This window comes from Salvelinus alpinus, chromosome 3 (assembly GCF_045679555.1).
Source record: "Salvelinus alpinus chromosome 3, SLU_Salpinus.1, whole genome shotgun sequence".
Taxonomy (NCBI): Eukaryota; Metazoa; Chordata; class Actinopteri; order Salmoniformes; family Salmonidae; genus Salvelinus; species Salvelinus alpinus.
In genome coordinates, this window is record NC_092088.1 from 96302652 (window position 1) to 96314792 (window position 12141).

Sequence of the window (12141 nt, forward strand, 5' to 3'; positions counted from 1 at the left end):
AAAGCAAGGGATGAGAGCGTTGCCAGCCAGCATGGCAATGGAGCATTTAGAACACGACTGTAGATATAGAACAAAAAGACTTAACGACTGTTGTTTCTGTAGATATAGAACAAAAATACTTAACGACTGGGTCGCGTCTCCGTCAACCTAACCAGAATGAACGGCCTGCCGGCTTGGCTAGCTACCATGGATGTGTCGGGACTAGGCCTATATTTTCGTTGAGGGATGAAATAGAAGCCTATGAATACATTTATCAAAATAACGTTTTTTATTTAATTGGTGACCCGTTGTAGAATAGCAATTATAAACTGGGTGGTTCGAGCCTTGAATGCTGATTGGCTGAAAGCCGTTTTATATCAGACCGTAAACCATGGGTATGACAAAACATGTATTTTTACTACTCTAATTACATTGGTAACCAGTTTATAATAGCAATAAGGCACCTCGAGGGTTTGTGATATATGGCCAATATACCATGGCTAAGAGCTGTGTCCAGGCACTCCGCTTTGCGTCGTGACTAAGAACAGCCCTTAGCTGTGGTATATTGGCCATACACCACACCTCCTCGGGCCTTATTGCTTAATTGTACACTCGAGGTGCAAAAATGACTTTTTTAGCACGGCTACACTGCTCTACAGGACCCCTCTTCTTCTGTGAGGTTTAACAGCAGTTGGTATCCAATATGTGGCATTACCTCCCCCAACGAAACTATAGTATAGATCCATTACACTTTGTGATACAAAATGGGAAAAGGGGCACCGGGAAATATTATAAATAAATAAAGATATACATATATTTTAATTACCCTACCAACTTAACCCTACACTCATTAAAAACCCACTACCCCATTCCACTACTTTGATCCTATCTGCTCCTGCACCATGCCAGCGGCCTGGGGGGCAACACACCCTGTAACTCTTCTGAAGTCAAATCTCGTATACCCAAAGACATCTCTGCAGCTGCCACCACAACATCTATTCTCTGTGATTTACGTTCCATTTCTGTGGTACAGTTGATAACCATTGCTACAAACACTAAGAAGCCAACCTTACTGAAGCCTGTATCACTCGTTGACCTATCCTTCTGTTCTGGCACAGATCTACTATTCACTGGAATCCTCTCAGGATCCCTCACCCTTGACCCCTCCTCCTCTACTTTCTTCACTGTCTCAGCGTACGACACCTTCTGTACTACTCTGACTCAAAGCCATCTCAATCTGCCTCTCTCACACCGGGCACTTCCCATGATCCCCAGCATCATAGACACCCCTACAGTTAACACACACACACAACTTAATCCACCGAAACGACACAATCCTCTTTCCCCATTGCCCTCCTGCACACTTCCCACATCTTGGACTCTCCGTCCTATACACTGCTGTGGCCATAAACGTTACAGCTGAAACAGAGCAGTGGATTCAGAAGAGAAGCTCTAACAGGATACCTGATACATCCTAACATGGCTTTGTTGGGTAGAGACTCTGACTCAAAACCAGTGGAGGCTGCTGAGGGGAGGACGGCTCATCATGTCTGGAACAGAGTTAATGGAATGACATCAAACACATGGAAACAAATGTGTTTGATGTATTTGATACCATTCCACTCCAGCCGTTACCACGAGCCCGTCCTCCCCAATTAAGGTGCCACCAACCTCCAGTGTTCAAATCTCAAAAGGACTAACGGTGACTCCTCTGTTTCACCATGCTCACCACCGGGTCTGCGTCGCACCAAACGACGAGCGTCACCAACACCAGGAATCTTCAACTTGAATTGTTCCACCTCCAAACTTAACGCTACCCCAGAAATCACTCCCTTTAATGGTGCCCTGTAACTAAGCGTGTAAAGCAAGATACAGGTCTTTCCCCAAGTTGTGTCGCACGGAGCGCCCTGCTCCCTCTGATCTGAAGAAACACAAACCAACATCACCAGTCCACTTCGGGTTACCTTCACCCACTCAACAGCACCGTCTTTCTTTTCCACCCGTCCTGAAACCACCCATGAATCAGCCAAAAGGCCTGGTTCCATCCACCCTCACTCCCACTGGACCAACCTTGTCTTTATCAATAACCATGTCCATCAATGCAAGGCTCGGGCTCCGAGATCCTCACAACACCGTCTACCCCTTCACCTCCAGAACTGGAACTGGCGTCCGCCTCACTCTGTTTGAACTTGTCATCAATTTTCCTCTTCATACCCTCTCCATTGTTATTGCTAGCTTCAATAGATTCAAACCTCCCTCAGTCTTTTCAACCTCCTCTCACTTTCAAATCAAATCACATTTTATTGGTCACATGCACATGGTTAGCAGATTTTATTGAGAGTGTAGCGAAATGCGAGTGTAGGGAAATACTCCCCCCCCCCCATTTGTATTTATTAAGGATCCCCATTAGCTGTTGCCAAGGCAACAGCTACTCTTCCTGGGGTCCAAACAGATTAAAGTACTTACATATAAAACTAAATATAAAACAGTACATCATAAAACATTATTACACCACTACATATCTACAATACAACATGTATAATACCACCATACAACAATATTACAATGTGCGTGTGTGTAGAGTGCGTGTGCTAGCGTGTGCATGTGTCTGTATCTGTGTGTGTGTCTCTTCACAGTCCCCGCTGTTTCATAGGGTGTATTTTACCTGCTTTTTAAATCTGATTCTACTGCTTGCATCAGTTACCTGATATGGAATATAGTTCCATGTAGTCATGGCTCTAGGTAGTACTGTGTGCCTCCCATAGTCTGTTCTGGACTTGGGGACAATCCAGGGTTACTCCAAGCAGTTTAGTCACCTCAACTTGCTCAATTTCCACATTATTCATTACGAGATTTAGCTGAGGTTTAGTGTTTAGTGAATGATTTGTCCCAAATAAAATGCTTTTCGTTTTGGAAATATTTAGCACTAATTTATTCCTTGCCACCCATTCTGGACCTAACTGCAGATCTTTGTTAAGTTTTGCTGTCATTTCAGTCGCTGTAGTAGCTGACGTGTATAGTGTTGAGTCATCCACATACATAGACACACTGGCTTTACTCAAAGCATGTCGTTAGTAAAGATTGAAAAAGGTAAAGGGCCTAAACAGCTACCCTGGGGAATTCCTGATTCTAACGGGATGATATTTGAGAGGCTTCCATTAAAGAACACCCTCTGTGTTCTGTTGGACAAGCAACTCTTTATCCACGTTATAGCAGAGGGTGTAAAGCCATAACACATACGTTTTTCCAGCAGCAGACTATGATCGATAATGTTAAAAGCCGCACTGAAGTCTAACAAAACAGCTCCCACAATCTTTTTATCATCAATTTCTCCCAGCCAATCATCAGTCATTTATGTAAGTGCTGTGCTTGTTGAATGTCCTTCCCTATAAGTGTGCTGAAAGTCTGTTGTCAATTTGTTCACTGTAAAATAACATTGTATCTGGTCAAACACCATTTTTCCCAGAAGTTTACTAAGGGTTGGTAACAGGCTGATTGGTCAGCTATTTGAGCTAGTAAAGCGGGCTTTACTATTCTTGGTTAGCGGAATTATTTTTGCTTCCCTCCAGGCTTGAGGGCACCCACTTTCTAGTAGGCTTAAATTGAAGATACGGCAAATAGGTGTGGCAATATCATCCCCTATTATCCTCAGTAATTTTCCATCCAGATAGTCAGACCCCGGTGGCTTGTCATTGTTGATAGACAACAATATTTTTTTCACCTCTTCCACACTCACTTTACGGAATTCACAAGTACAATTCTTGTCTTTCATAATTTGGTCACATATACTTGGATGTGTAGTGTCAGCGTTTGTTGCTGGCATGTCATGCCTAAATTTTCTAATCTTACCAATTAAAAATTAATTAAAGTAGTTGGCAATATCAGTGGGTTTTGTGATGAATGAGCCATCTGATTCAATGAATGATGGAGCTGAGTTTGCTTTTTTTCACAAATTGTCATTTAAGGAGCCCCAAAGCCTTTTACTATCATTCTTTATATCATTTATTTTTGTTTCATAGTATAGTTTATTTTCATTTAGTTTAGTCACATGATTTCTTAATTTGCAGTACGTTTGCCAATCGGTTGGGCTGCCAGACTTATTTGCCATACCTTTTGCCTCATCTCTCTTAACTTTACAATTTTTTAATTCCTCATCAATCCAAGGAGATTTAACAGTTTTTACCGTTATTTTCTTAACGGGTGCTTATTAGTAACTGGGATAAGCACGTTTCATAAATGCGTCAAGTGCAGCATCTGGTTGCTCGTCATTACACACCACAGACCAGCAAATATCCTTTACATCATCAACATATGAATCACTACAAAACTTATTGTATGACCTCTTATACACTATATTAGGCCCAGGCTTTGGAACTTTGGTTTTCCTAGATACGGCTACTATATTGTGATCACTACATCCTATGCATTTGAATACTGCTTTAAAGCAATCCTCCTCCCGTAATCAATTACTCGACTCCTTCTGAAAATATTCAAGCCGAAATCTCTTTTTAGCCTCTCCGAGAGACATGCTAAGCCCTGTACTCCCTCCACTTCAAACTCCATTTACAGCACTTTGCTTCGCCTCCTAACTATGACCGCAGCACAGCTGTGCTAAAAAAGTTATTTAGCACGCCCTCTCATGTACAATTGCTTTAGTATTACAGGCTGTAGGGCTGTAGGGAATAACTTATTGGTGGTTATATAATAACAAACAGTATTATGGGCTGTATAGGGCTGTAGGACTGTATAGGGGTATAGGGCTGTATAGGGGTATAGGGCTGTATAGGGGTATAGGGCTGTATAGGGGTATAGGACTGTATAGGGGTATAGGGCTGTATAGGGCTGTAGGACTGTATAGGGGTATGGGGCTGTATAGGGGTATAGGGCTGTATAGGGGTATAGGGGTATAGGGCTGTATAGGGAGGTATAGGGCTGTATAGGGCTGTATAGGGGTATAGGGCTGTATAGGGGTATAGGACTGTATAGGGGTATAGGACTGTATAGGGGTATAGGGCTGTATAGGGGTATAGGGCTGTATAGGGTTGTATAGGTGTATAGGACTGTATAGGGGTATAGGGCTGTATAGGGGTATAGGACTGTATAGGGCTGTATAGGGGTATAGGACTGTATAGGGGTATAGGGCTGTATAGGGGTATAGGGCTGTATAGGGCTGTAGGACTGTATAAGGGTATAGGGCTGTATAGGGGTACAGGGCTGTATAGGGGTATAGGGCTGTAGGACTATATAGGGCTGTATAGGGCTGTATAGGGGTATAGGGCTGTATAGGGGTATAGGGCTGTATAGGGGTATAGGGCTGTATAGGAGTATAGGGCTGTATAGGGGTATAGGGCTGTAGGACTGTATAGGGCTGTATAGGGCTGTATAGGGGTATAGGGCTGTATAGGGGTATAGGGCTGTAGGACTGTATAGGGCTGTATAGGGGTATAGGGGTGTTTAGGGCTATACGGCTGTATAGGGGTATAGGACTGTATAGGGGTATAGGGCTGTATAGGACTATAGGGCTGTATAGGGGTATAGGGTTGTATAGGGGTATAGGGCTGTATAGGGGTATAGGGCTGTATAGGGCTGTAGGACTGTATAGGGGTGTTTAGGGCTATACGGCTGTATAGGACTGTAGGGCTGTATAGGGGTATAGGGCTATAGGGCTGTAGGGTTATAAGGCTGTATAGGGCTGTATAGGACCGTAGGGCTGTATAGAACCATAGGGCTGTATAGGGCCGTATAGGGCCGTAGGGCTGTATAGGGCCGTAGGGTTGTATAGGACTAAAACAAAATGGATTTTGGTCTTATAATAAGACCAGGATTGAAACAAATGCACTGTGTGGACATCACACTGTACTGAACAGTCCAGAGCAGTGGGATGGCCACGGCGGCGCAGTGTGGTTTGATTGAATTTCATCAGTATTAAAGGGATAGTTAATTTGAAATATAAAAGACACATTTCTTTCCTTACTCTGAAAGCAGTGTATGGACAAGGAGAGACTGCAGTATGTACCAGTATTAACTACCTACAAACATCCTACTGTACGTTACCTGAAGTCTTTTGTCACATGAAATCATAAGAATCGTTAACTGAGAAATACTCTTTTCATTTCATCCCTCGTTCGCAGATGAGCTGGTGGGATATTCCGGAGATTTTGGGAGTGGCGTGGGATGGGAGGATGAGGAAGAGAAGGAGGCGGAGGAGAACGGAGAAGAGGCGGAGGAGGAGGAAGAGGAAGAGGGGGAGGCAGACGACGGAGGATACATCTGGTAGAAACTGAACCCAAACGGAAAGCCTGGTCAGGATGGATCCACTGGCCAACAACTACAGGGATGATGGCTGATGGCATCCCAAATGGCACCCTATTCCCTATATAGTGCACTACTTTTGACCAGGTCTCATGGGGACACCCATAGGGCTCTGGTCAAAAGTAGTACACTAAATAGGGAATCAGGTGCCATTTGGGACACACACATCTTTGTCTCCTAACAGCAAAAGATTTGTGGATTTCGGGGCATGGAATTCTGTCTGTATTGTCCCCATGTGGATCTGGGGAGTGGGAGGTGGGTGAGGGGGGGGGGGGGGGTACAGTGGTGAGATTGCTAGTTTTTGTCTTAAATATGTGAATTATTGCTTCATTCTTTTCTGTTTTGTAAGCAAGAGCGTTCTGTTTCGCTGTTCTTCAGAGCAGCGTCTAGCGACACCATAGAGAACTATCATCTGGCCATCAACTGTTACTGTCAGAAATGCATCTAGTATCATACATCTATGTTCCATTGTGAACAATTGCTTGAATATTGAAATCGCAGATCTGCTAAAATGGAACGGATTGAGACCTGAGACAGTGCAAAAGGGTTTCGATATTTACCTGGTTTTGTTGCCAAAATCAGAGTTGTTGCGTATATATAAATCCTGTAGCAGTGATCTATGAAGCAGGACAACGAGACTAGCGGGAAGAAAAAAAACTCTGGTTATATCCCAAATGGGAACACTGTTCCCTTTATAGTGTACAGGTTTCTATCAGGGCCCATAAAGCTCTGGTCTAAAGTCGTGCACTATACAGGGATTAGGGAGCCATTTGGGATTTAAGCCTCTCTTTAGGGGGGTGATTCCACTACTGAGAGAAATTGTTATTTATCTTAATAGTTTCTTAACGAAGCATATTTCTCCTTTCGAATTTTGACAGATGGCGTCAAAGTAATGTTACTCATTGGATAATTTGTGAAAATCAATGTGTTTCATGCATTATGTAGATAAATACAAGGACTTAGTAACATGGTTGTTATGAAGGAAGGGTTGTGTGCTACTTTATTGCTGAAAGGTATACTGATGTACACGGCTCTCGGCGGTCTATAAACCTTTAAAATACTATATAGATATATCGATTAACATAGACACAATAACTACTAATATCTCTTATGAAACTGCTATGGGACCTTTGTTACCTATTGTATTATTTCAACTGAGAACTTGTAGAATGCATATTACTTGTCCCATCAACGTACACCACCATGGTAACTTCCCAAATGGCACCCTATTCCCTATATAGTGCACTACTTTCTACCAGGGTTCATAGACTCTCTGGTCAAAAGTAGTGTACTATATAGGGACTAGTCTTCCATTTGGGGATGCAGCCACTACTACCTTATCCTATGGGGAACTCTGTAAATCACTTCAAAGAATGTGTCAGTCAATGTTCTATTCTCAGTCTTTATTTTGGTGTTTATAAAACAACGTGTATGCTACTTGAAGTTCTGTGTGTATACTTGAATTCTCACCGTTACATTGTTTTCTATGAGTATATTGCAGCCATTATTATTCCATCACTTTAGTTGTTTTTAGTATATTGCACGTTATAGTGAACATGAATGTACTTCTCCTAGGCTGAGCACTTTACTATTAAAGACATTGGGCCCAAAACATCTTCCATTTTCAGTACTACTCTTTACAAATAGCATCTCTCCTGCGATTCTTGTAAGATTTGGGAGGTAAATCTCTGAATCCTTTCTGACGTGATTTCTGTTGAATAGGTAGAAATATAGTGATGTATACTGTATGTGATCAACAAAATGGCTGCCAATGGATAGTTTAAAAACAACTCCAACATACATGGTTCAATATAGGATTCTTTACTTCACGTCCCTATTACCTAAAATGGAAGTTTATGTCAGAGCTGAACGTGGGAGACAGGTTTTCATTTCATTGGTCCTAAACTGCCTCCCAACGTCAGGAAATGAAACTGCACTCTCAACAGGCTCAACCATAGGTCAGTGGTCTCGACCCTAGCTCAGTGGTCCCGACCCTAGCTCAGTGGTCTTGACCATAGCTCAGTGGTCCCGACCCTAGCTCATTGGTCCCGACCCTAGCTCAGTGGTCCCGACCCTAGCTCAGTGGTCCCGACCCTAGCTCAGTGGTCCCGACCCTAGCTCAGTGGTCTCGACCCTAGCTCAGTGGTCTCGACCCTAGCTCAGTGGTCCCGACCATAGCTCAGTGGTCTCGACCCTAGCTCAGTGGTCCAGACCATAGGTCATGTGTCTCGACCCTAGCTCAGTGGTCCCGACCCTAGCTCAGTGGTCCAGACCCTAGCTCAGTGGTCCAGACCCTAGCTCAGTGGTCTCGACCCTAGCTCAGTGGTCTCGACCCTAGCTCAGTGGTTCCGACCCTAGCTCAGTGGTCTCGACCATAGCTCAGTGGTTCCGACCCTAGCTCAGTGGTCTCGACCCTAGCTCAGTGGTCTCGACCCTAGCTCAGTGGTTCCGACCCTAGCTCAGTGGTCTCGACCCTAGCTCAGTGGTCTCGACCCTAGCTCAGTGGTTCCGACCCTAGCTCAGTGGTCTCGACCATAGCTCAGTGGTCCAGACCCTAGCTCAGTGGTCCCGACCCTAGCTCAGTGGTCCCGACCCTAGCTCAGTGGTCTCGACCCTAGCTCAGTGGTCCCGACCCTAGCTCAGTGGTCCAGACCATAGCTCAGTGGTCCCGGCCATAGGTCATGGGTCACGACCCTAGCTCAGTGGTCCAGACCATAGGTCATGTGTCTCGACCCCAGCTCAGTGGTCCCGACCATAGCTCAGTGGTCCCGACCCTAGCTCAGTGGTCTCGACCCTAGCTCAGTGGTCCCGACCATAGCTCAGTGGTCCCGACCCTAGCTCAGTGGTCCCGACCCTAGCTCAGTGGTCTCGACCCTAGCTCAGTGGTCTCGACCCTAGCTCAGTGGTCCCGACCATAGCTCAGTGGTCTCGACCCTAGCTCAGTGGTCCAGACCATAGCTCAGTGGTCCAGACCATAGGTCATGTGTCTCGACCCTAGCTCAGTGGTCCCGACCCTAGCTCAGTGGTCCAGACCCTAGCTCAGTGGTCTCGACCCTAGCTCAGTGGTCTCGACCCTAGCTCAGTGGTTCCGACCCTAGCTCAGTGGTCTCGACCATAGCTCAGTGGTCCAGACCCTAGCTCAGTGGTCTCGACCCTAGCTCAGTGGTCTCGACCCTAGCTCAGTGGTCCCGACCATAGCTCAATGGTCTCGACCCTAGCTCAGTGGTCCCGACCATAGCTCAGTGGTCCCGACCCTAGCTCAGTGGTCCCGACCCTAGCTCAGTGGTCCCGACCCTAGCTCAGTGGTCCCGACCCTAGCTCAGTGGTCCCGACCCTAGCTCAGTGGTCCAGACCCTAGCTCAGTGGTCCAGACCCTAGCTCAGTGGTCCCGACCCTAACTCAGTGGTCCCGACCCTAGCTCAGTGGTCTCGACCCTAGCTCAGTGGTCCCGACCCTAGCTCAGTGGTCCAGACCATAGCTCAGTGGTCCCGGCCATAGGTCATGGGTCACGACCCTAGCTCAGTGGTCCAGACCATAGGTCATGTGTCTCGACCCCAGCTCAGTGGTCCCGACCCTAGCTCAGTGGTCCCGACCCTAGCTCAGTGGTCCCGACCCTAGCTCAGTGGTCCAGACCCTAGCTCAGTGGTCCCGGCCATAGGTCATGGGTCACGACCCTAGCTCAGTGGTCCAGACCATAGGTCATGTGTCTCGACCCCAGCTCAGTGGTCCCGACCATAGCTCAGTGGTCCCGACCCTAGCTCAGTGGTCTCGACCCTAGCTCAGTGGTCCCGACCCTAGCTCAGTGGTCTCGACCCTAGCTCAGTGGTTCCGACCCTAGCTCAGTGGTCTCGACCATAGCTCAGTGGTCCAGACCCTAGCTCAGTGGTCCCGACCCTAGCTCAGTGGTCCCGACCCTAGCTCAGTGGTCTCGACCCTAGCTCAGTGGTCCCGACCCTAGCTCAGTGGTCCAGACCATAGCTCAGTGGTCCCGGCCATAGGTCATGGGTCACGACCCTAGCTCAGTGGTCCAGACCATAGGTCATGTGTCTCGACCCCAGCTCAGTGGTCCCGACCATAGCTCAGTGGTCCCGACCCTAGCTCAGTGGTCTCGACCCTAGCTCAGTGGTCCCGACCATAGCTCAGTGGTCCCGACCCTAGCTCAGTGGTCCCGACCCTAGCTCAGTGGTCTCGACCCTAGCTCAGTGGTCTCGACCCTAGCTCAGTGGTTCCGACCCTAGCTCAGTGGTCCCGACCATAGCTCAGTGGTCCAGACCCTAGCTCAGTGGTCTCGACCCTAGCTCAGTGGTCTCGACCCTAGCTCAGTGGTCCCGACCATAGCTCAGTGGTCTCGACCCTAGCCCAGTGGTCCCGACCATAGCTCAGTGGTCCCGACCCTAGCTCAGTGGTCCCGACCCTAGCTCAGTGGTCCCGACCCTAGCTCAGTGGTCCCGACCCTAGCTCAGTGGTCCAGACCCTAGCTCAGTGGTCCCGACCCTAGCTCAGTGGTCCCGACCCTAGCTCAGTGGTCTCGACCCTAGCTCAGTGGTCCCGACCCTAGCTCAGTGGTCCAGACCATAGCTCAGTGGTCCCGGCCATAGGTCATGGGTCACGACCCTAGCTCAGTGGTCCAGACCATAGGTCATGTGTCTCGACCCCAGCTCAGTGGTCCCGACCATAGCTCAGTGGTTCCGGCCCTAGCTCAGTGGTCCCGACCCTAGCTCGGTGGTCCAGACCCTAGCTCAGTGGTCCCGGCCATAGGTCATGGGTCACGACCCTAGCTCAGTGGTCCAGACCATAGGTCATGTGACTCGACCCCAGCTCAGTGGTCCCGACCATAGCTCAGTGGTCCCGACCCTAGCTCAGTGGTCTCGACCCTAGCTCAGTGGTCCCGACCCTAGCTCAGTGGTCCCGACCATAGCTCAGTGGTCCCGGTCATGGGTCACGACCCTAGCTCAGTGGTCCAGACCATAGGTCATGTGTCTCGACCCCAGCTCAGTGGTCTCGACCATAGCTCAGTGGTCCCGACCCTAGCTCAGTGGTCCCGACCCTAGCTCAGTGGTCCAGACCCTAGCTCAGTGGTCCCGACCCTAGCTCAGTGGTCCCGACCATAGCTCAGTGGTCCCGACCCTAGCTCAGTGGTCCCGACCCTAGCTCAGTGGTCTCGACCCTAGCTCAGTGGTCTCGACCCTAGCTCAGTGGTTCCGACCCTAGCTCAGTGGTCCCGACCATAGCTCAGTGGTCCAGACCCTAGCTCAGTGGTCTCGACCCTAGCTCAGTGGTCTCGACCCTAGCTCAGTGGTCCCGACCATAGCTCAGTGGTCTCGACCCTAGCTCAGTGGTCCCGACCATAGCTCAGTGGTCCCGACCCTAGCTCAGTGGTCCCGACCCTAGCTCAGTGGTCCCGACCCTAGCTCAGTGGTCCCGACCCTAGCTCAGTGGTCCAGACCCTAGCTCAGTGGTCCCGACCCTAGCTCAGTGGTCCCGACCCTAGCTCAGTGGTCTCGACCCTAGCTCAGTGGTCCCGACCCTAGCTCAGTGGTCCAGACCATAGCTCAGTGGTCCCGGCCATAGGTCATGGGTCACGACCCTAGCTCAGTGGTCCAGACCATAGGTCATGTGTCTCGACCCCAGCTCAGTGGTCCCGACCATAGCTCAGTGGTTCCGGCCCTAGCTCAGTGGTCCCGACCCTAGCTCAGTGGTCCAGACCCTAGCTCAGTGGTCCCGGCCATAGGTCATGGGTCACGACCCTAGCTCAGTGGTCCAGACCATAGGTCATGTGACTCGACCCCAGCTCAGTGGTCCCGACCATAGCTCAGTGGTCCCGACCCTAGCTCAGTGGTCTCGACCCTA

General features: G+C 48.5%; 1 protein-coding gene across 1 annotated transcript in view; it reads left to right on the plus strand.

Moving 5' to 3' along the window:
- The window catches only part of LOC139569881 (testican-2-like), a 33141-nt gene extending 25234 nt beyond the window's left edge, over positions 1-7907 (plus strand). Inside the window, exon 10 of the mRNA XM_071391203.1 lies at positions 6111-7907. Within this exon, the coding sequence (XP_071247304.1) occupies positions 6111-6256 (146 nt within the window). The 3' untranslated portion in view covers positions 6257-7907. The remainder of the gene's footprint in view (positions 1-6110) is intronic.
- Positions 7908-12141: the final 4234 nt, after the last annotated feature.